At 43.4% G+C, this 25,607-nt stretch overlaps 1 protein-coding gene across 1 annotated transcript in view; it reads left to right on the top strand.

The window, feature by feature from the left end:
- The first annotated feature begins 789 nt into the window (after nt 1-789).
- Nucleotides 790-25,607, top strand: part of LOC126991673 (uncharacterized) — a 33,244-nt gene continuing 8,426 nt past the window's right edge. Inside the window, exons 1-3 of the mRNA XM_050850374.1 lie at nt 790-941; nt 1,067-1,172; nt 14,203-14,310. Of these exons, the coding sequence (XP_050706331.1) occupies nt 790-941; nt 1,067-1,172; nt 14,203-14,310 (366 nt within the window). The remainder of the gene's footprint in view (nt 942-1,066; nt 1,173-14,202; nt 14,311-25,607) is intronic.

Genomic DNA, 25,607 nt, shown 5'->3' with positions numbered 1-25,607 from the left:
GTAGCTTGAAAATGTTGCTTCGAAATCTTTGACACACGTTCGAGCGCCTGCGGGGCTTCAAACAGGGGGTCAGAAAAGGGTTCGAGTTGCAGGTGTCCCTCGCAGCCCCCTGAACCGGTTTACTTCAGGCTTTTGAAAAAAATATCTTCGTCTAGGAAAAGTTGGAAAGTAGAACCTGAGGAGGAATCGTAAAAGGATCATATCTATATCTAATTAATCAAAACTGGTGGTTATTATTTATTATTTTAGGCGTCAGTTGTTGGAATGTGCAACCACTAAACACAAAAATAAAACAGCAATACTATACTTTTAAAAAATCAACCAAGAAACTTGTGATTCGTGCTTTATTTTGTTCAAGAACCTGATGCACATTTCTCTTGAATATATGTAAATGACAAACAAACTGAGTATTCTCTTGAGAGTAGCTCATGGTAACAGGGAGAACAACAAAGAATATAAACAGGACTTTCTCTTGAATATATGTAAATGACAAACAAACTGAGTATTCTCTTGAAAGTAACTCATGGTAACAGGCAGCACAACAAAGAATATAAACAGGACTTTCTCTTGAATATATATAAATGACAAACAAACTGAGTATTCTCTTGAAAGTAACTCATGGTAACGGACAGCAAAGAAAATAATATAAACAGGACTACGCCTCACCTTACCTCACCCCCACCTTTGGCAATTAGAGTCACCCTCCCATCAACACACTCCACTCGCCGAGGACGTGATCAGAATAACAAGGAAGTGATGATACACGACATGAAACAAACAGCGCCCGGGATGATGGACGACACGGGAGCACACGCAACGCAGCCTCCTACACCCCCTCACACCCAGAGGAAGGCACACCCACCGCAGCCCCCTACACCCCGTCACACCAAGGAGAAGGAACACCCACCACAGCCCCTACACCCTCTCACGCCCAGGAGAAGGCACACCCACCACAGCCCCCTACACCCCATCACGACCACAGAAAGACACCCATCACAGCCCCCTATACCCATCACACCCAGAAGACACACCCTCCACAGGCCCTTACACCCCCTCACACCCACAGAAAGACACCCACCACAGCCCCTACACCCCCTCTCGCCTACGGGAAGGGCGGGGCAGGGCAGTGCGTGGCTGCCCTGCAAGCAAACGAACACAACGGAAAGTTCTTGGTAAATTTACATCCTCCAGGAAATCGCGGGAAAATTGCTACCTGTATTGCATTCCTAGAAAACATACGGTACATATTCAATTTGCAAGATATACAATTGAGAATGAAATTGAAGGAAAATTGGTATATATGTGAAATTTCCGAAAATTAAACAAATACACAAGCGTTAAAATCTTTGACGAACGTTCTGTGTAGATATGATCTTCCTGAATTTACATCACGTGCAAACCATCATCATTGACAATATACAATAAACAGAAAAAAAACAATTATCGAGTATGAACCGCTGCGTAAGTTTCAAGATCGTAGGTAGATGTTGACAGCGATTAAAAGTGATTTGCGACGAATACAAGCGTCGTAGAATCAGGAAGGGCCAAGGAGTTAGTGCACAACCCACTCATGATTTTATCCTTCCGCACAGAGTTTTGTCGATAAATAAGAACTTGGGAAATGAAGGGAATGTTACTTGCGATACCAATAATGGATGTCACAAATAACTACTGACACTCAGGGATTTCTTTGCAAGCTGACCGATAACTGAAGCCTTGGTGAAGCCTCAGACGGTAAACAGTGGTAATTAGATGTCACACTCGCCACTCTCTTACTGTTTATCACATTCACAGAACAAAATATCTAAGACGGTTGAAATGACCACTGTGACAACCGTTTTTTTTTTTTTTTTTTTTTCATTCCACGCCGGCAACTAAGCCTTGACACCATAAAAACGCCAAAAACGTATGAGGCAGATGTACATTAAAGAAAAACACTAGCATCTGACAGCACTTCATTATGTTACATGGTCTGGTGGCGTGAGGTGATATATACTGGCGTGCTTCCGTCCAGAGCTATCGAGCAGAGGTCTTTGTCTTAACGTTCGATATTGTTCTTTTTATACAAGTGCAATGCGTGTACTACATCCTCTCTCTCATTCCCATTAATCACTATGCGTCTCTCCCTTCTGTGTCATTACGGTGTCTTCGCTGTGCATTATATAGAAAAGACCCCGTTTTTAGATCTCATTCTTGTTGCTACCGATATACCTCAGCTGATTTACTTCCCTTTCTTTCTCTCGTTCTTTTTTATCATCATGCATCCCTCCCTCCTGTGTCATTATCGTTCCTTCGCTGTGCATTATAAAGAAAACACCCCATTTTTATGCTTCATTCTTGTTGCTATCGATATACCTCAGCTGATTCACTTCCCTTTCTTTCTTTCATTCTTTTTTATCATCATGCATCCCTCCCTTCTGTGTCATTACCGTTCCTTCGCTGTGCATTATAAAGAAAACACCCCATTTTTATGCTTCATTCTTGTTGCTATCGATAAAACTCAACTGATTCACTTCCCTTTCTTTCTTTCATTCTTTTTTATCATCATGCATCCCTCCCTTCTGTGTCATTACCGTGTCTTCGCTATGCATTATAAAAGAAAAGACCCCGTTTTTATATCTCATTCTTGTTGCTATCGATATACCTCAGCTGATTCACTTCCATTTTTTCTCTCGTTCTTTTTTTACCATCATGCATCCCTCCCTCCTGTGTCATTACCGCGTGTCTTCGCTGTACATTATATAGAAAACACCCCATTTTTATATCTCATTCTTGTTTCTTTCAATGTACCTCTGATGATTTACCTCCCTTTCTCTATCGCCCCACCTATCATTTTTTTCCTCCCCCTTCCTCTCTCTCCTGTCTCTTTCACACTCAAGCCTCGTATCCTCTGCCCCGAAAATCATGAGCCGTAATAACAATGATAGGAAATACTTCATCCTCAAAGCTAAGTCTCCAACAGCCATAATGATAACAATGATGACACATAAGCAGAGAATATAAGACACTGGACCGCTATCATTATCATTTATAAGACTGGTACCGACGGGACACTGGGTTATTTCGAGTATTTCTTCTTTTCTTCTTTCTCTTTTTCTCTATGTCTCTTTCTCACGTCTTGCCCTCGCCCTTGACCCGAGCTCTTTATAGGAGAAAACACGAACGAATCAAGACAAGAGAGAGACAGGACAGGAACACGACGGTACAGTTTTTAAGCACTCATTTCCCTATTTTTTTCTTTTCTCTTTTGTCGATTTCAACTTCTTCCCCTTCCTTCTCCTTTTTTCACTCGACTCCATTATGCGAGGAAAGAAACGCAAATTTGTACATAAAAAAACAACAGGAACACGACGGTAGTTTTTAAGCACTCACCTCCCTTTTTTTCCTTTTCTTTTTTGTCGATTTCAACTTCTTCCCCTTCCTTCTCCTTTTCTCACTCGACTCTATTATGCGAGGAAAGAAACGCAAATTTATACATAAAAAAACAACAGGAACACGACGATACAACTGCCTACCGAACACAAACTTATTACTTTATTCACTCTTCCTTCTCTCATATTTTTTTTTCCTACTTTTGACCCGAGTCCTTTACGCCAGAAAAAGAAAAAGAATTAACCGATGAAAAGTGGGAACAAGAACACGATGATTCAACTTATACGTAGGTAGCCCTTTCTACTTTCCTTTATTAATTCCTACTGCTCCATTATCTGTTCTGCCCTTTGAATTTGAAGATGTTACAGATGACCAAAAAATATCAGGTAGGGAAGACGAGCATACTCTCACTCAATATATATAATGAAACACCATTCTTTCTACTTCCACCCCAGCTCTTCTTTCTTGCCCGTGATTCAGTGATAAATTACAACAAAAACTAGTGAAGCAAAACGATCACATTCACTACATAGCAACCGACACCTTCCCTTGCTTCTCCTTCAACTATTTTTTTTTCTCTATGCTTCTTTTGCCACTGAAACAAAACCATACCAACATAACAACAAATACAAGGGACGTTATATAAGCAAGACATCAGTATACAGGAATCAAGTCGTTATTGCCGATAGCTTCTACTTCTTACACTCTTTTTTGCATCTGGAAGCGAGACTGGCAAAACAAGACGCAAAAACAGGACCCAATCGAACGTAATAGCAATATCATGAACAAAAACGAGTAGGAGCGATGTAACAACACAGTAGATTCACTTACCATCCCCTAAAAAAAATCGGATTCTCTTTAGTACCTCCCTCCTGTCTCGCTTTTCTTTTTTACATTCCCCGGGCGGAAGCTAATATGACACGAGGGGATAATGTAAACGCAGACAGCATCACATTATTGCACGATTAGTAGGTAACTATCTCGCACTTTCTTCTCGTTTTTTTTTCCTATCGAACTCTGCAGGGGAGGTTCAAAACGAAGACAAGAGAACAAAAAGTAATGAGGCAAACGCAGCACAGTGTAAGTGTATAACAACTAACATAAACAAAAACTCTTACATATTTACCAATGCCTTTTTATTTGCTGTATTTTTGTTTGGTTTAGCTGAGTACAATAAAACAATCCACATACAACTGCTATAGACTTACCACACAGCTCCACTTATAGTAGTGAAAGCCTCTTCGTCCCTGCTTGCCAGACTAATTAAAATATAAACCAAAGAGGAAAATATTTTAAGTACATAAGAAAACAATATATTTTTAGCTTCCCACTCATACTTAACACAAACATCCCCTCCTTTTCTTTCCCTCTCTCCCTCTCTCTCTATCCCGCCTCACACCCACAATATTTTCACTCCGCGAGACGAGACTATAAGTGGCTTCCTTAACTCGGCTCAGCCCGCGTACCGCCGCCTCCTTGCCCAACAAAAGCTTTCTCTCGCAGCGATGGGCGATAGACGGAGGTGATCTAGAGCACAATAGCTGGTGGTCCTCCCCCTCCCTCCTCTTCTCTTCTTTTCTCTTCTCTCCGCTCCTCTTCCTCATCTACGCAGCATCTTCTACACTTCTCTCCTCTTTACTCCACACACAGCCTGTCATCTTCATTCTTTTATACTCCTTGTCTCTCCCTTTATCTATTCTCCTTTCCTCTTTCCTCTATCCTCATCCACCCTTCTCCATCTCTCCACCTCTTCCTCCTTATCCCTTTCTACTCTCATTCTCTTTTTCTTGTTTCTCTCCTCCTTTTCCTTTCCTTCTCTTCCCTCTCCCTCCCTGCACATAACAGTAGCAGGTCCTGATAGTAATCGTCTTCATTTGCATGGACTACGTGAGGTGGTCAAGATTAACCAGTGACGAGGATACTCTGCTCTCCTAAATCCACCTCCTGCTAACTACTACTGCGGCTGCTACGTCCATTACTACTTTTACTGCCACCTTTTTCTGCTACTTCTACTTCCACTATTACTACTACTACTACTACTACTACTACTACTACTAAGCCCTATAACCTGTTTAACCACATGTGATGCTGCTTTCCTACCACAAGTAATTCTGAGGCTTTTGTTCATATTATTGGTGATGATGATTGTGATGATAATGAATAATAAAAATAATGGTAACTAAAAACATAATGCCTTTAGCGCTCGTATCTCTCTAGTTGTTATGCATATTCATTTGAGCTGAACACATTATGCATACTTATGTGAATAATGTAAATTACGACATTATGAAATATTAAACCAACCTGTTATAGTTTATCCTCCTAACACAAATCCACTTTTCCACATCCTCCTCCATCTCCTGATACTACTACTACTACTACTACTGCCAACACCTCCCCTGCTACGCCTCACAAAACTCCACCCCCTGTAACACCTGCCCCGGCTTCCGCTTTCCCTGCAGACACACGCACCGCAACCTCACCTAGGCGGCACAGGTGTACACGGCGCAGGCTTCACACCTGAGCGAGGGGGAGGAGGCTTTTTACCTGCGGCGCGGCGGGGAGAGACAGATCTACCTGAAGGCGAGGCAGGAGACGAGCACAAATATCTCAATCCCATCATGCGAACGAGCAGGAGCATGGAATTAGCAGGCAATCACTCCGCCTTAAACTTAAAATTTATAAAGTTAAACAGAAACTCAGAGGACTAATTCTTTTAAACTCGACATATCCAGGAGCTTGAAAAAACAACCACAGGGATCGATTGTGAAACTTAAAGAGTCCAGTCTAGCGTACACCTGGTTGCCCGATACCTGGGAGCATCACCTCATTAGGCAAGCCATTATAAACACAGGTATTTAGTCGAGGAACCCCCTTGACTAGATTAATGGCGAGGGCGCAGCGCACGCCACGCGATCCGCTAAGAGGCCACTGAACGTCTTGAACGGAACGTGAGAGGTCAGAACGTGAGCGTGTAGAGGTGTGCGGGTGTATCAAGGGGCACTGGACTGTATATGAGGGGGTTGGGGGGACAGAAGGGGGCGCTGAGGGGGCACAAGGGATATAGGAGGTGTAGGGTGGAAGGTTAAGGGGAGGAGCGTCCTTATGAGGTACAGAAGTTAGTTAGTGGGAGATTTTCGGCGGGTGGATTGTACGGTTAATGAGTGAGTGTGTGTGTGTGTGTGTGTGTGTGTGTGTGTGTGTGCGTAAAGTTATAGTGCCCATATGTTGAGAATCGACTGAAACTGCATTATATTCAGTTCTGATTCGCAATATACTTCTCCCCGGGTCCTCACTTCTTCACAAACAGATCACTAAGTACCAGAAGGCGGGACGCACACAATAGTACACCCGTAAGGCATGCAGATAGGTTGTGGAGGCAATGTTAATGCTGATGATAAACACTACATCGCAATATGAAAAGTCAGAAGAACATTGATTAATACCTGAGAGAGAGATTAATACTTGAATTGAATGACAATGCCTACCCCCCACCCCCCTCAACAAAGAGGATACACAGAAATTACAGAAACATAGATTTGGAAAACAAAAAGTGGGTTAAATATGTAAAAATCATTGGCGGTTAAGTGGATAAAAAGCTGAGATTTTATTAATATTTACTTGTTGATTTTAATGTTTATTTATCTATACACCTCAACAAACGGACTGTCAAAAAGTTCACATTCAGGTTCGTAACACATACCGCGGACTAGCACGATATCCTGCAGGTGTTGTTGTACGAGAATATCGTCCATCAGCAAGCAACTGGTCCAGTCTGGCTGCAGAAGTTTACAGTTTTCCTATTAAGATGTTTATATGTACAAAGTATTATGGCAAGGCTTTCATTCAGTCAAAAATGAATGGTATGGTTATCGAGGAGGCCAGTCCTGCACCAGCCTTAGCCTTCCTACAAAGTGACTGGGCGTAAACAGCAGGCAGAGGGACTTCCGCGCCTAGCAAGAATTTGTAATTATTATAATCATGTATTATTCAGAAGATCAGTTATCTGCAAAATTTGTAAGACAGGAGAAGGAACTCCTTGGTGGCACGAGACTTCACAGAACTAACGGGAGAGAGTTGAAAGATTGAAAGGCCCTTAGTTGTGCTCTCTCTCTCTCTCTCTCTCTCTCTCTCTCTCTCTCTCTCTCTCTCTCTCTCTCTCTCTCTCTCTCTCTCTCTCTCTCTCTCTCTCTCTCTCTCTCTCTCTCTCTCTCTCTCTCTCTCTCTCTCTCTCTCTCTCTCTCCGGGGCCAAGACAGCAGTATCCCACGAGTCTTTATTGCCAATTTACATATGCAAAATCCGGCAGCATAATGACCCCAGCTGGAAAGGGCGTATAAGGGTTCCTTCCTCCCCCTCTCCCTCCGTCCATATAATTGTAAGTCACTGAGACCCAGACTTGCAGCTTCCGAAGTGAGAAAGGTTGAGTTTTTTTTTTTTTTTTTTCTTCTTCTCTTCTGCCACTCTCTCCTCTGGTTCAATGGAGTTAGATATAGTTCTTTTTTTTTTTTCTTTTCTTACTATATATGTTACTAATTTTGCTTCCTTTTTTTTGTCTAGTGATCTGGTAATAGGGTTATTTTATGGGGTATTTCTCTATTTTCATTTTTTCTTCCTTTCTTTCTCTCTCATTCTTCTTTTCGAGGGACTCATATACCTGTGTTTATTTTCTTACTATGTATGTCACTATTTTCGTTTTACTTTTTGTCTCGTGAAGCAGTTTTAGGAGTGTTTTTGGTTCCTCTTTATTTTCAGTCAGTAACGTTTTTTTGCTACTGTTCCTTTTAATCCTACTCCTCTTCCTCCTTCTCCTAACCCCACTCTTTCTCTTATCCTCCTCTTACTTCTCTTTCGTTATCTTTCTAGCATATCTTTCACTTCCCGTCTCTCTCTTCCCTTCAAATCTCTCCAAACTTTTTTCAACATATATTCTGCGGCTTTGCGTCTTCGAGTTTCTTTTCATATTCCCGTACTCTTTGCTACAACCTAATCCCTTCTTCTCCCTCCGTTACTGCCATCTATATCCCTACACCCACCTCCATACAGCCCTTCATCCCCAATCCTATTTTCTCAGTAAGTCTGTCATCTTCACCCCCTTCCCCCATGCGTCCTGTCTATTCCCCATTCCCTCCATCACTATTTAATCCCATTCTTACCCCTTAACTACCCCCATCAATTCTCCGCAACCCGCATCAACTCTAGGCCTCTGTTTCACCTATCCCATTCACTCCTTTCACCCATACGTCCTGTCTACTTCTATTCCCTCCATCACTATATAATCCCCCTTCTTTCCCTTTAACTAGCCCCATCAATTCTCCGCTTCCCATCCTCGCTAGGCCCCTACAAACCGCAGCTTCCATCCCCCGGCCCATCCCACCTCTCGTTATGCCATGAATAGCGACCATGTTTCATCTGGCCAGAAAGTAATTATGATCGGGCCAGTCGCGGCAACGTAGTTCTTGGCGGACCACAAAGGCGAAGCGTCAGAGACCTCAACACCAGCGGTCCGAGGCTCTCCCTTATGCAGGTCTGAGAGGCGCGGTGAAGATGCGCAGATAAGGCAAATGAGATGACGTGAAGAGATGAAGGCGCTGGTGGTGCTGGTGGTGGTTCGGGGAGGCAAGGTGGGCGTAAGGGCAGGTTCGGTAGAGTGTGACGGCTGATGGTGGGCTTGTGGGTGGAGTGAGGAAGTGGTGTGTAACGGTGGGTGGAATGGATTGGTGGTGCGGCGGGAAGTGGTGCTTAGCGGAGGGGAAGGCGGATGAGGGGAAGGTGGGACGGACGCCATGACAGCCCTGGTGGCAGTAAACAACGAAATACGAATAAAAAAAAAGCAATACACGTCAAGCAATTTCCTACACTAATCAAAAGAAATCATAGAGACCGTGCACCTAGGGACTATCGGCCATATTCTAAAACATTTCAGCGCCCAAGAACACGTAATATACTTGGCTTTCGTGGGAGTTTAGGGCATTTCCAGGGGTAGTTTTATGACCCTAGTGGTAGTCTGAGCCTTCTTCTGTACCGTGAACCTAAAAGAACACTCATTAGGACTCGATTAACCTCCTTTTTGGCCTTTGGAAATAGTTGATGTGTGTGTGGGGAGCATCTGACAAGACCAACCTATATTCCATCCACGGAGACGCCAAAAAGAAACCAAAAGCAGAGAGCAACGCAACTCAACAATAAGACGAATACAAACCCAGGGTAGAGGAGACTTAGACGGCGGAGGAGGAGACATAGGGAGGTAGAGGGGGGGCGGGGGGAAGGAAGTAGAGTACGTAGAGGAGAAAGAGAGAAAAGGTGGAAGAAGGAGAAAATAGAAAATGGAGTTAAGACGTCAAGAAAGCAGGGAGGAGGAGGAGGAGGAGGAGGAGGAGGAGGAGGAGGAGGAGGAGGAGGAGGAGGAGGAGGAGGAGGAGGAGGAAGGAGGCAGAGTACGAGGGAGGGAGGGAGGGAGGGAGGGAGGGAAGGGAGGGATGCATGGAGAGAAGGAGGAGGGAGGAAAGAATGAAGACATCAGGAGGTTCCGGAAGGTCCAACCCCCTCAAGGGACAGGAACTAACAAGATTCAAAGACACTTCTCTCTCTCTCTCTCTCTCTCTCTCTCTCTCTCTCTCTCTCTCTCTCTCTCTCTCTCTCTCTCTGTCTCTTTCTCTTTCTCTTTCTCTTTCTCTTTCTCCTCCTCCTTCTCTCGTTCTCTCTCTTTCTCTCTCTTTCTCTCTTTTTTCCCTCTTTTGCTCCCCTTCTTTTTCTTTTTCTTTTTCTTATTTTCTTATTTTCTTATTTTCTTCTTATTTTTCTGATTTTCTTCTTTTTTTCTTCTTTTTCTCCTTCTTTTCTTCTTCTTTTCTTCTTATTTTTCTTATTTTTCCTCTTCTTCTATATCTTCTTTTTTTTCTTCCTCTTCTTCCTCTTCCTCTTCATCTTCTTCATCTTCTTTTTCTTCATCCTCGACCAAACATATTTTTCTTCATTGCTTACGACTCTTGTTTACTGTTCTTGTTTACTGCTCGGCGGAACGTCTGTTTACCATCAATAAGTTACGATAAAGGCAGGAGCTTCAATTACGTCCTTATTTACAGCCACAGATAGCGAAAGGAAAAGACTGGGAGGGAAAACACACGGCTACCATTTTCTCTCCTCTCTCGTCCATTCTGTTTCTCTAGAATTTATGTCAGGTTAAGAAAATGGTAGTGTGTTGAAATCACGTGTTAGTACCATTATTTTGTTTCTTTCTCCGTCTCCCTCTCCCTCTCTCTCTCTCTCTCTCTCTCTCTCTCTCTCTCTCTCTCTCTCTCTCTCTCTCTCCGGCAGACACAGAGCCATGATAAACTCCCTCCCGAAGCTCCTCATTCATCTTCCAGTCCTCTCCCTCACCACTTCTCTATCTTAGGAGGAAAATACTCCCTCCTCCTCCTCCTCTTCCTCCTCCTCCTCCTCCCCGCTGACAGGAAAGAGAGGGGCCGAAGAAGGTAAACAAACAGCGTATCAATAAAGCGGAATACGAGAAGAATCATGATTACAGTTTTCTGGTTTTGTGATTTTCCCTTTAGAGGAGGAGGAGGAGGAGGAGCAGGAGGAGGAGGAGGAGGAGGAGATAAAAGAAAACAAAGATGAGTCAGTAAAACGAGAATGAAAATTTGGACAAACGGTAAAAATAGACGTAAAAGAAATACGAAAGACGAAGGGAAAAAGGGAACGAGATTATGAACTTGAAGAAGGAAAGGAAAAATGAGGTTAAGGAGAAGAGAAAGACGAAACGATAAGAATGGAAGAACGCAAAAGCTGAAAAAGGAAAGGGAAAGAAAGAAGGAAGCAACGAAGGAAGAATAGAAAGGTGGAAGGAAAAGAGCGACAAGAAGATCAAAACCAATCGGAGGAGAAACTTTCTTAAATTCTTCGCTTCCTACCAACGAGAGGTAAATGAGAGCAGGCCTCCTCCTCCTCCTCCTCCTTCCTCCTCCTTCATAACCTCAAAGCACCGAGAATGAGACGGATGAAAGGAAGAAGGCGGCACAGGAGGAGGAGGAAGAGAGAAGAACGAAGAAGCCAAAGAGGAAGAAGAAGACGCGATAAGAGGCCACCATTTCAATTAAACCGAACTGCCTTCAAGCAAAAGCCTCCAGAGAACTGATACTCGGGCTCCGACTTGCGTTTTTTGGAGCAGGATTTCATGTCGTATTCTAAAAACCGGTTCGTTTATGGCCGGCCCAGTCCAGCGGTCACCTCCCAGCCTCCGATTTATGATAAGGGGGCGAGAGGCAGGGCGCCGGGAGGGGGACATCTCGGCTCCGCAGTATCTCATCGACAAGCCATCTCGCTCCGGTGTGAATTAACCTAATTGCTCGGCTCGTAAGTGGAGACGCCGCTGTTATCTTCTGTTTATTCTGGGCTTTGTCGCGGGTTCCTTGTCCTTCTCCTCCTCCTCCTCCTCCTCCTCCTCCTCTTCCTCTTCCTCCTCGTCGCTGTCTACTACTCCCACTGCCATCACCAAACCTTCATGTAAGCTCTTCCAGTGGTGTGTATTCTGGGCTTTGTCGCGGGTTCCTTGTCCTTCTCTTCCTCTTCCTCCTCGTCGCTCTCTACTACTCCCAATTCCATCTTCAAACCTTCATGTAAGTTCTGCCAAGTGTGTTCGTGTGCGTGTGTGCGTGTGCGTGTGTGTCCAGTTTTCAGTCTATCTCTCGACCCTCATTCTCCTTCCTCTTCTTCGCCTTGACGTTTTCAGGAAAGATTACAAGAGTTTCCCGTTCCTTCACACTTCCACAAACACGTGAGTTATGCCGACCAGCACGCACGGCATTCCTCTCCTCCTCCTCCTCCTCCTCCTCCTCCTCCTCCTCCTCCTCCTCCTCCTCCTCTCTGGTCACGTAAAGGCTCGCTGTGGAGTTAATTTACCTTCATTACTTATTCAATCATCGCTCTGCCGCCCACAATTTATCGAGCCATATATTTCCCTTATTCATCAGTACTCATGTATATTCACAGCAGCGCGCGCCTCCTCGTCCCATACCAACATTCAGCGAACAATTACCCTTCACTAAGCCACTCGCATATTTATCTCCTTATATCATGCAAGGTTTTTATTTTACCATATTTTCTTCGCCTGTAATCCTATTCCCAAGTTTACGTTATTTTTTTCTACTTCATTCATGGATTTGTTACACGATACTCACTTACTCACTTACTCACCAGCGTTTCCATTCCCGATATTTACTTCCTTACTCACACAGTCACATAATTTACACTTTCTTTTATCCATTTGCAACCTTATTCAACGTCCCTCATAATAAGTATCTGTCTTTTGGGTACTTTTTTATTATATTATCTCAGTACTCATTCGCTTGACTCACTACATTTACCTCCTAACATAATTCACACTTTCTACCGTTCATTTATTCATCTGTAACCTTATTCAACGTCCCCTATATTCAATACCTCCGTTCTGGGTCCTGCTTAACGATACACACACGGTAGACACTCGCTATTCCCCTCCATACTCTTATCACGCGGGCTTTTATTCACCGTGTTTCAATCGCCTGCAATCTTATCCCCGCGTAACCCCTATTAGGCGGCGGTGTTCAGGGTCTTGTTCCTCGATAGTCGCTCAGTAGACTCATTCACTTTTCCATTTACCGCGGGGAGTCGATGGGGCGCGCCGGACACAGCCAGGCAGCCAACAACCCGTACGTTTGGCCTGTTTGGCATTCACACACCGTCTCTGTAACGCTACCAACCCCACCCCACTCCCACCCCGCACACACACCCAGCCTACCATACCCGTGCGCCCCGCCCCAGCCTACCCCATGGCTACCTGTACCCCCCTGACCTGGCCGCTCACGCATGTCGGCAGCGCTCTCAGCAAGACTTTACTTTTATCTTATGGCCTCGAGAAATGATAATACCTTTAACTCCCTCGTCCTTTTCTCTCGAGCTTAAGTTTTTTTTTCTCTCTCTCCGTCTCTCCCTCGTGTGTTTATGGATGGGTAAACAGATTATTTTCATGTCCCTGTATTTTAGGGCTTAAGGAATGGCGCTGGTATGTTTATTTCGGATTATTTTTTAGGGCTGGAGGATATCGTTCCCCTGACTCCCTTTCCTCTGAAGAAGCAGCTACTTTTCTCCCCTTTTACTGCTTACGCGTGGCTAAGTTGTCACAGTTAAGCCTCGGTAAATCATGCCTGAAAAAAACACCTTGAAAAACACCCTGCCTCTCTCCCCTCTACACGGGTTGTCACGAAACTCAAACTCATCGATCAAAATGACGCAAAATAAAGGGAAGGTTATGAAGCATGGAGACAATATATTTTCATTTTGTCCATTGTGGAGAAGGTATAGGACTGGGGCAAGATATATTAGGGATGGTCATAGTAGTAGTAGTAACTGTAGTGGTGTAAATGGTAGTAGTAGTAGTAGTAGTAGTAGTAGAAGTAGTAGTTAAAACGGCATAAAATAGAATCGGAGGAGGCTGTAACACCACAAAAATAGTATAATAATGAATCCGAAGAAAATATAAGAAAATAAGAAAGAAAACAAGCAGAAACAAGACAAAAAGAAAAGATACCGAAGAAAATACATATAAACAAGACAACACTAAAACAATACTAAAAAAAACCACAAAACAACAAAACAAAATAACAACGCCATCAACATACGCATCCCAGGCTTTCTACGCCTCAGCCTGACCTCCCCATCTTCCCATCTTCCTCCCCCACGCCGAGGAGGTGGATAGAAGTAAGTACCGGGCCAACAAAACTCAGCTTTATAAATCACCGCGGACACGAGGCTCCCCCTGCTATCAACACCTCCCCTTATCGCTCTCCGGCAGCCAGCGAGGTCAACACACGATGGGCCGCTGAGGGTCGAGTCTCCGCCTCCCGAGGGGCTTCAGGTCCAACAAGAAAAAGTGGTTCTTCGCGGAATTGCCTCAGTGCCCGTAACGCCGCCGCCGTCGAACTCTCCAGCTCCTCCTCCTTCTCCTCCTCCTCCTCCTCCATTTTTTAGCACAGAAGAAACCAACCTCGAGCGAAGCGTATTAAATATATTGATTCTGTTAAGTCGAATTTTTGTCGGTCATTTGATTAAGTGTAATTTTCACCCACAATTTTCGTCTTCTTCCAGTTCATATTTCCCATTAAACATTTGTACTGGAGGTGAAAAGAAGGAAAAAAAACTATCACCACTAACTGGATACCTTCTTTTATCTCGGCAATGCATTAAAAGAAGATGCCAAAGTCAGGAGACCACGCCCACCGAGACACAGCTGACGGGTTACGGTTTTTATCAGAGTGAAAGAAAAATATGAAGACAAGCGGGAGGAAAACAGCCGCGTGAGGATGATTTACGAGCTCTGTTGAGGCATAGTGCTGTGTGTCTGTGTGTGTGTGTGTGTGTGTGTGTGTGTGTGTGTGTACGGAAAGAAGGAAGGGGAAGTAAGAAATGGAAAGGAAAATGATGGAAAAGAGAGAAAAGACGATAAGAAGAGGAGGAAAAGAGGATTAAAAAGGAAAAGGGAAGACGTGTTATATTTAAAGAATTACACACACACACACACACACACACACACACACACACACACACACACACACACACACAGACATCCAAACCTCAGCAGGAATACCTTATAGAAATTGTTTGCATATTACCGAAAGAATACTTGAAGACTCGTTAAGGAAGTAACCAAAAAGCAGAGCCAAACGAGGAAGATAATCAAGCAAACAAGCAAGGCAGAGTGAGAGGGTCGGAGAATCAGAAATATCAATTGTCCGCCAACACGATGACAGGGCAGAACAAAAACACAACGTCACCCCCGGTATAAGCATCACAGCAGGATCTTCCCCGGTTGAGATAAGTCACGTTAATTGGCTTGATACATATCCTGATACAGTTATGCGTCCTCTGCTAGACTCGACATTATCACCCGTATCTGACAGCCACCAGCCTACCCGTGCCCCTTACAGCAGGCAGCGAGTACCCAGTGGCTTCCTGAACTAAAAACAAATGATATCCTCTAGTCTATACCCAAATCAGAGAGACTGCTTTCCAATTACAATCCTATTTTTGCCACTTTGCCTTTGCCACTTCCCACATATCCCTTAACATGCCCAAAAAGCTATGTATCCCTTATACTATACGTTTATACTGTCTCCCTATAACATGTACCATTCCAAAAGCCAGTAACACGTAGAGAACAAGAAGGCCGCCATCCCTCACTGCCTCCAACCTACCCGGAGAGCTGCACTCTTTGCACTAACCTGTAATACGCCCCATAACCTGCACGCTATATCGTCCTCCCACAAACTGTAAGCCTTCCAGAGCCAATACCACAAAGAGAATGAGCACGCAGCCACCCTTCACTACATACAACCTACCGGAAAGCTGCACCTCCTTGTACTGACTCCTCTAACCTGTAATACGCCCCATAACCTGCACGCTATACTGTCCTGCCACAAACTGTAACACTTCCAGAGCCAGTAACACGCAGAGAACAAGCACGCAGCCATCCCTCGCTACATACAACCGACCCGGAAAGCTGCACCTCCTTGTACCGCCTCCCCTAACCTGTAATACGTTCCATAACCTGCACGTACGCGGCCTTCCTTAAACAAGCCCCTCCCTCGCCCGGGGCAGGGTACGATAAAATGACAGATATTATTCCATTCGCCCCTCACACGCGGGAGACGGACGAGGCGGCATAATTACCCACAGATCCCCGTCGACATGCGCGGCTACCATCTCGCGGCGCTAATGAGTGTAATCAAGCCGCGCGAGAGGTAATTAGCACCGGAGGCAGAGAAAGGAGTAATGAGCGAGGTGGTGATGATGGTTCTACGCTTCCGAAAGCACCAATAGCGGCTCTCGCTCTGTTTTAATTCCTCTAATTCATGCAAGGCGATTATAGAGCCTCCACCCATGCCATTATGTACCCCGCTGCTGTCCCTTCCCGCGGAGCCTCTTGAGGAGTGTATTACAGCCTTCCTTACGGGGTTACTATTCACTGTCAGCCTCGTGCAACCTAAGCTGATGTGTGCAAAGAAGGGGAACTCAGATTAGTATTGCGATCACTGGCTTTCTGTTTGCTATCTAATTCATAGCTTTGATCTCTGTCCGGTACAAAACTTATCCTCACTAACCCTTTATTTTTGTTACTCGAATCAAATCATTATTCTCAAAGCAATATTAAGAAATGTCAATATTACCTTTTTGGGTGTTTTCGTTTTCTCATTATTGTTGTGTTCTCAATACTTTCTTTTTTATTTTATTTTTGTATTATTAGATATGACTCTGACGCCACCACTGCAAAGGCTGTCGATATCACCTTCTTTATAAATGCCTTCGTGTTCTCTAATTATCGTACAAATACCAAGACTATTATTTTTCTGTATTTATTCTACTCGTAGATGATAAATGCTGCAGTCAGAGTTCAAGCTGTCAACATTCTTCTTTGTGATTGTTTTTGCTTTGTTTAATTACTGTTCTGTCCTGCAACGACAGTTACCTCGCATTCTTTTTCATTTGTTTGTTTTGTGGGGGGCTGGGGAGGGGGCAGATGTCAACATTAATTACCATCTTCACTACTTTTAACGACTTAATAACACCTGCCTTAACAGACCCCCCTTCCCTCCGGCCTTTTAAATTCCCGAAAAACTTATTGGCCTTAAACTTAATGATCTTAAAACTTCCACCACCCTCCCGCATGACACCCTGTAAGCACTCCTTGGTCCAGGTTAGTTGATTAGGCTTTAAATTCACAGGTATTGGTCTAAATCTCAGGTGGGCTAGCTCCAGAATACCCCCGAAAATAGGGAAGTGTTCATCGGTTCAAGAAGTCTAAGGCCCCATGATGTAGAGCGACAAACTAAGCAATTTCGGTCGTACGTCAACTGAAACTAAAGAGTAGGTGGTTATTTTTTTGTGTAGTTTGAGTCGCGATTTATTCCCTCCGCCGCATTCCAGTCCTGGCCATCAAATTTATTCTCCTGTTATCTCGCGTTCCCTCGGCTGTCGACTGTTTTATCTGCTTTCCTAATCTCCCGCTAATCTCCCTCCCCATCAAGTTTATCTCCTTTATATTCATTGCTCCATTAAACGATTATTTTCACATTTATATTTTTTTTATCCGAACTCTTCTTTACACTGTACACCATTACACCCAGGCAAAACACTACCTCTCCGGACACACTGATTTATTCCGTTCGTTTTATCGCTCGCCTTCACTCCGCTCCAAAAAATTTATTTACCGAGAATCTAAGAGCAAAAGGTGTGTTTAACGCCGCTAAAAGTCTCACGTTTTTAATAATAATTACGAGGCAAAAAATTCATTGTTATGCATCACCCTCTTAACGCGAACCAGTAAACAACACGCAGATCACAAACAAAAAAATAACAACTACGAGTAAACAGTATGATTTAGAAATTTATTAACTCTCTCTCTCTCTCTCTCTCTCTCTCTCTCTCTCTCTCTCTCTCTCTCTCTCTCTCTCTCTCTCTCTCTCTCTCTCTCTCTCTATCTATCTATCTATCTCTCTGGCTGCGAATCAGATATAAATATTAATGCACAAAACATAGGATCAAACCTGAATATTCTACAAGGTTTCTAAATTAATGTGAAGGATGAACTGGGGCGCCTAACAAGACCGACATTAAAAAATACCTCGACGTGATAAAATCGGTTCCTTGAAGGTTAAAAAGAGTCTGCAAACCTCCTGACACTTCTCTCTTCAGGGGGCGAACTGCATTAAACAGGCACACACACACACACACACACACACACACACACACACACACACACACACACAAACAAGACTTTTATAGCAAACGACGAGAGCTGTTCTAAAAGTATATATTTAGTCCATATCTCAAGAAAGTTTCATAATTCCTCCGGTCGTTTATCGTTTAATATTAAAACCTATTGAAAACACCAACTTCTGTTTCTTCTATGGCAATCATCACAAGAGAAAGAAGTACATGCATACCTCACGACAACATCCACCTTCCTAAAGCAAGAACTAGCTAACTCTTTCACTCCTTTCCGCTGTTACCGCAAGTTGTTGGTAAGTCACTCCTTCTCCCATTCGTTTCCTTTCTTTCTCTGAGTTTACCCAATGAGTAAAAAATCGTTCAAGTGTGAATTAGGTAACCAATGACCAAAATTAAGATGTGTTGTTAATGTGCTATTTGTAGATGGAAAGTGAGATCATTTTTTACTCTTTTCCTCTTTTTTTTTTACAGTAAAGAAAACAGCTCAAGGGCAAAAACATAATTGAGAAAAAAAAGCCATTGATTCTCTTTCTGCTTTTACCTAAGATACAAAACCACTGGAGGAAAGTACCCACCTAGTTAGCGAGCCCCGGTGATTATTATAACACTTGCACCTGTGATCAGAGGAGTTAATTAAGCACCTGGAGGATCACCTGCTAATTAGACACGTGCGAGGCTCCGGGCGGCAGCGGCGTCCAATTTGCCGACTTTCTAAAATAATCTGTTCTTGGATGCTGACGTCAATCAGTGCATGTATTATACTTTGATAATTAAAAACATAATTAATTCCTCGCCCTAGACCTGTGAAGCATACACCTGAAGGAATTTGGCCACCCTTATCTTTTCTTAGTAATTATTATTCTACAAGAGAACAGATGCGGAAATTAATGAGTTCGATTTGGAATTTCTAGGAGTACTATTAATTTCACGTCGTAGATGAGTGAAGCAAATAACAGCAGTAGTCGGAGTGCTTTAAGGTGAACTATACAACTCAGGCATTCAGTCCCAGTTTGAAGGAAAAATAGATACCACACATTTCAGAAGCAACAAAAAGCGAAACTAAAGAAGCATTGAGAGGAATGAGAGGAGGGGAAGCTCACCGGAAGATGATATTAGTGCAGATATTGTGAGGATATTTTGCTATAAAAAAACTATCCAAGATTTTCACTACATGTCTCGGAATAGGATTATTTTCATATTTAAAAAAAATATAAGTAACTTTATACTTAAAACCGGAAACCTGAGAGATCTCGAAAGTTATTTTTTACCAGCAAATTGTTAACTATTTACAAATTATTGACAAAAAATCATCACAACAAGAATTCCAGACCAATTAGACTTTAACCATCTCAAGGTGCAAGCTGGTTTTCGAAGTGGGTTCTCAACCATGGATAACATCAAGACAGTAAACCAAGTAAAAGATAAAAAATGAGGGCAGAAAACCGCTTTGTTGGGCATTGACTGACCAAAAGAAAGATTTAAAAACATAAGAACATAAGAACGTAGGAGTCTGCAAGAGGCCGGTAGGCCTGTACAAGGCAGCTCCTTTGAACCTTATCTCCCGTGTATCTAACCCCACATAATATCGCTGTCCATGAATTTATCTAATCTATTTTTGACTATTTTTGGCTCAGTGGAATCTGTAGCGCCTCGACAACAGTGTGAAGAGGAAATCTATCGTAGAGATCTTGAAACCATACACGACGACGGAACACAGTACTCATATACCGGAAAATTATCAGTAAAAAAAAGGGAGTTAGACAAACCATAACACGAAAACTGTTTACGGAGATTATGTCTAACGGGAAGAATAAGGGAATTAGGAAACGAATGCCTAAGTAAGCTTCATTTCCATTGGTTTAGTTTTGTCTTCAGTGTGTGGTCTGCTCCTTATCAGCAACGAGGTTCAGTTTGTGTTGCCCGGAAGGCGACTGACGTAATCTTTCTGTTTTTCCTCCAGTCCGAAGTACAGGAACCCTCTCCCTCACGCCGCCGTCTACTCAAACAAACTCTAATTGCATGTCTGGTTCCCCCGGTCCGTTCAGAGCATTAGCAAACCAGATTCAAAGTTATTATTTGGACATTGTTAATATCGTCCATTAAAAACAATCCAATAAAGAGATATTTAAGAACTTAAACTTATGAACATTAAATGCTAGTTGATCAGAGCTTCATGTATCTTTTTATAAACAGAAGCGGCAGCAGAGAAAGCAGCTCTAATCCATATTCACTGAGTTACTGAGATACTTAAGCCGGGAAGTATATGATTAGTAAGAGTGAGGGGATTTTAAACTTAATCTCTCTCTCTCTCTTCTACAAAACCATGAATAATGCAACCCACAGACCCGCACATTCAGCACCAGAGGGGAGTAAACAGGTCCACTTCGCTCCGATATTAGTGTTATAAAAAGTCAAACGGACACAGCACGTCTTGATCACGAACGATAAAAGAGAGCGAGAGAAAAATAAAGAGGAAGAGAGATGAAAAAAAAAGTCGCAGTGGAGGGTGACTTTTATAGGTGACGTGTGTGTGTGTGTGTGTGTGTGTGTGTGCAAGTCATCCTACCCTCCACATACTTTTGATAATTACGTTTCCGAGAGTGAGACAAAAAGCTTCACCTCATCCAGCACGAGACAGGAATAAAAACAACAGAGAAAATAAAAACAATAATAATTAACTAGGAGCCATTTTCTTTCCCGTTTCTTCCTCTCCGTTTCGTCACCAAAATAAAAAGAAAACGAAACTTCAGAATAAATGCGGGTTATAATATGTTTCAGGTTTTCTTTTTTCGTTTCTAATATATTTTCTTTTCCTAATATCGAGTTCCTTGGGTGTCAGTGAAGCGATTTATTCATCATATAGTTCATTCACTGAGGAACAAAAGATTCTCTCTCTCTCTCTCTCTCTCTCTCTCTCTCTCTCTCTCTCTCTCTCTCTCTCTCTCTCTCTCTCTCTCTCTCTCTCTTTTCTCTTCTCTCTCTCTCTCTCTCTCTCTCTCTCTCTCTCTCTCTCTCTCTCTCTCTCTCTCTCTCTCTCTCTCTCCCCTACTCCTCAACCTCTTCCCTTTTCAATATCTTCTCACTCTTACCCTTTCCTCCTCTATCTCTTTCCTCTTTCTCGTCCTCCTCGTCTTCCTCCTCCTCCTTTCGTAGTGAGCCCATAACTTCTTTTTTTTTTTTCGGAAAAGATTGTGTCAAAAAAAAAGGTTTACGCGCTATCTCACGTAGGATCCAACCCGCTTCACCTGCCTACTAATGAACCTCTTCAGTGGCGGAGGAAAAAAATACTAATTATCAAAGTACACGTGTTCTTAAAACTTAATTTCCTTAACCCTCTGCGTCTCTAAGGTTACATAATAGTTTTTTTCAGTACTTTTTTGTTTGGTATATAGGCCATAGATTCTAACGTGCAGGTTTTTGTGACATAGAGAGGGAGAGAGAAGAAGAGAGGGGGGTGGGGAGGGTAAGGAAAATCAAGGTGTATCTCCCCTGCCCAGGTACACTCTCACGTAAGGGTGTTAGGGTGGGCGCCTCACACAGGTAGGAGCACAGGTGAGTGGCCGCCGCTGCAGGTTAATGATTTCCCGGTCATCTCGTGGTGGTCGGACCAGTAACAGCCTGACCACCGAGACCCACCCTGCCGCCGCCCCACCCTGCATCCAACACCCTGCTTTGTCTCATCTAAACTTCACTCTGCCAAACTCTCTACCCCTGCCACCTTATCCCTTTATTACTTTTTTTACAGAACACAAGGCAACTAGAGGGGAAAAAACAAGAGGAAACAGAAAAGCGCGTTATACCCAGCCTTCTCTGTCCTTTCTTTCAGTTTTCCCACCCTGCCGTGCCGCATCCCCTGTTTCCCCTACCCTAAGTACCCTGTCTCGTCAGTACTTCATTTTACCTGCAGCTTCTTCTCCCTTCTTGTCACGCTGCCTTCTTCCTCCTTCTCTCTGCTCCCTTACTTGTCTGTCCTCCCGTTTGCCAGCAGCCTTTTCTCCCTTACTCCTACGCTGCCTTCTTCCTCCTTCTCTCTGCTCCCTTACTTGTCTGTCCTCTCCTTTGCCAGCAGCCTTTTCTCCCTTACTGCCACGCTCTCTACCTCTGCCTCCTCTTCCCTCTATTAATTACTAGTCTTTCCTTCCTTTCTTGTACCACCGCCTATCCCTGCACCCTTTTCCCTCTCTCCCTCCCCGTCCCGTGCTGGCGCTGCGCTGGTGTTGGTAATGTTGTTCTTTATATTTTGCTTTATTTTTTTTCTCCTTTTTTGCGTTATTTCCTTGCTTGTTTTCTTCATTCCTGGCTTTCTCCCGCGTTCTCTTTCGCTTTCTTCTGTCTTCATCGTCCTCCACTGTCTTTTATCTCCATTATTTTATTCTATTTATCTCACATTAAATTTTCCTTCCCTTTCTTCTTCTTAATTCTACTCCACGATACCTGCTCTACCTGCTAAGGCTCTCTCTCTCTCTCTCTCTCTCTCTCTCTCTCTCTCTCTCTCTCTCTCTCTCTCTCTCTCTCTCTCTCTCTCTCTCTCTCTCTCTCTCTCTCTCTCTCTCTCTCTCTCTCTCTCTCTCTCTCTCTCTCTCTCTCTCTGTCGTCACACGTGTCACCGTTGTCGTCACCAAGATAACCTCCCGCTGCTAATGTTATGCTGCTTCATTGTCTAACTTCAGCTGCACGAATAGATTCTTTGAAGTTAGTGTCTCTCTCTCTCTCTCTCTCTCTCTCTCTCTCTCTCTCTCTCTCTCTCTCTCTCTCTCTCTCTCTCTCTCTCTCTCTCTCTCTCTCTCTCTCTCTCTCTCTCTCTCTCTCTCTCTCTCTCTCTCTCTCTCTCTCTCTCTCTCTCTCACCTGTAGTCACCTGGTGTGGGTTCGGCGACGATCGGCTCAGGTGAGGGAAACCTTATGAGAAAACATTACATAAAGAAGACAAAAGAAGTGGACGAGATTGAAAAAGGTGTTCGGTTTAGCATCACCGGCCTTGACTTCGGTTTCCTTGGTTTCTATTTGTGTGGTGTCTTTAATTAATAGTTTGTCTGATATCATATTCCCTCTTTTTTTATGTTTTTCTTAATGTTAAATCACTGCAAAAGACCATCTACGTGTTTTTTTTATATTTCTAGTTTTGATATACTGAAGAATATAATCAGAAAAATGGGTTATGTCACTCCTCCTCATCCTCATCCTCCTCTTCCTCCACCTTTTTGTCCTACACAATCTTCCTTACTTTCTCGTTCATCTTCCTTGCTTTCCCTCTTCTTATTACAGTAATGGTCGGGGAGGAGGGAAGGGGAAAGAATGTAGGGGGAAGGAGAAGGAGGAGGAGGAGGAGGGAGGAGATAAATGGGGGAGGTAAGGCTATAAGGAAAATGAGAGGAGGAGGAGGAGGAGAGGAAGGAGGAGGGAGCCACTCTTGAGGATGGAAAGGAGGGAAGGGGACGAAGGGACGGAGGAAAAGGAGAAGATGGGGAAGCCTTTCAAATTTATGTTGAAGAAGGAAAAAATACCTGTCAAAGATGAAGGATTTAGTCCCGGCAAGACACTCCCTAACACCCTTCTACCTATGCCTTCCCTCTTTGTCTCCCTCCCTCCTCCCCTTCTCTTCCTATCTCCATACCTCCTTTCCCGTCTTCACTTTCATTATCATTATCACTATCATCCTCATCTTTATCGCTTTTCCTATGTCCCTCATCTCCCTCTACTTCCTCTTCTCCTTTCTCTCTCATTCTCCCTTCCTCTTCCCTCTTTCGTATCTCCTAATTTCTCAGCATCGTTTTTATCATCATCATCATCATCTTTCTGATCACCTTCATCTCTTTTCCTATTCTCGCTTATATTTTTTTTCCTCCTCTCTCCTTCCCTTCTTCTTTTCTTCCTTCCATATTTCTCTTTTTTCGTCTTTATTATCATCGTTATTATTATTATTATCTTTCTCTCTTTTTACCACTATTTATACCATTTCTCCCTTCTTCTTCTTCTTCTTCTTCTTCTTCTTTTTCTTCTACTCCTTTTCTTTCCATTCCTCTTTACCATCGTCTCTTCAATCTCTACATTTTTAGTCACTTTCATCATCATCATCATCATCATCATCATCATCATCATCATCATCATCATCATCTATCTCCTCTTCACCACTATCCCTCCCTCTTCCTCTTTCCTTATGTCCCTCCCTCCTCTTCTTCCATACTTCCATTCTCCTCTACAGCTCCATCACCACTTTTAATCCTCCCTTCTTCATTGCTTTCTAGTTATTTTGTTCTTGTTCAATACATATCATCACCATCACCTTCATCTCTTTCTTATTCTTGTGCCTTTTCCTTCATTCCTCGAGCCCAACCTCCTCCTCCTCCTCCTCCTCCTCCTCCTCCTCCTCCTCCTCCTCCTCCTCCACTGACAATTTGTTTTTATATCTCTTGTTCGTGTTCCATAATTATATTTATCTCCAAGTATATTCTTCTTTTCTTCTTGTTCTTCTGGTTCTTGTTCTTCTGGTTCTTCATCTTCTTCTTCTTCTTCTTCTTCTTCTTCTTCTTCTTCTTCTTCTTCTTCTTTTTCTTCTTCTTCTCCTTCTTTTTCTTTTTCTTCTTCTACTTCTCTTTCTCAACCGCAGCCTCATCTTCCCTCCCCTTCACTTACTCCCTCCTCCTCCTTCTCCGCAGCTTCTTCCTCCTCCTCCTTTCCCAGCTCCTCCTTCATCTTCTTCTTCTGGTTCTTCTTCAAATTCTTCTTCAACTACTTCTTCTCCTTCTTTTTCTCAACCGCAGACTCATCTTCGTTCCCCTTCCCTTGTTCCTTGTTCCTTCCTCCTCCTCCTCCTTACCCTCCTTCCCCCCCCTCCTACTCGTCCAGGTTGCAGGATCCAGGCTAATGACCTATAAAACCCCTCTTCCATGTGGTCATTAGGCTCTTAATTACCCCAGGTGAGGGCCGCGCGGGCAGGTAGGTGATGGATCGGGGGCCTGCAGGGGGACGCAAAACCTGTCATTCTAGAGAGGAGGAAAAACGCGTCTGTGCCCGAAACTCCCCTTTAAGTGTCTCGAGGGAATGCGGGATTAAATGCCTTTGTTCCAGACCCTTTAAATAATTAGTGTTACTTGGGTGTTTTTCTTCTCCTCCGTTAGCTACCATCCCTTGTACTCTCCTCCTCTACCTCTACGTAATTAGTGTTAGTTCGGTCTTTTTGCCTTCCTTTTTTTTCTTTTCTCATCCTTGCCCTTCTTTTCCTTGCCCTTCTCTTCCTTGCCCTTCTTTTCCTTGGGTTTCTTACGTTATCCGTTCATCTATGCAGTCCTGTTTTCCTTAGTCACCCTCTCCTTTTTTTCACAATTATCATCTTTTTCTAAGTTATCCTGTTCTTTTTTTCTCGTTTTCATTTCCTTTTATTTTTCCTCCTTTCTCCTCTTCACTTACTCCTCTTCAGTCTCTCTTCCATCTTCTTCGTCTTTGCGTTCATCTTTGTTATTCTTCTTTTCCTTGG

The sequence above is a fragment of the Eriocheir sinensis genome, chromosome 7 (assembly GCF_024679095.1).
Source record: "Eriocheir sinensis breed Jianghai 21 chromosome 7, ASM2467909v1, whole genome shotgun sequence".
Lineage (NCBI taxonomy): Eukaryota > Metazoa > Arthropoda > Malacostraca > Decapoda > Varunidae > Eriocheir > Eriocheir sinensis.
The sequence above is the reverse complement of the archived record's forward strand: the minus strand, read 5'-3'. Positions and strand labels throughout refer to the sequence as shown.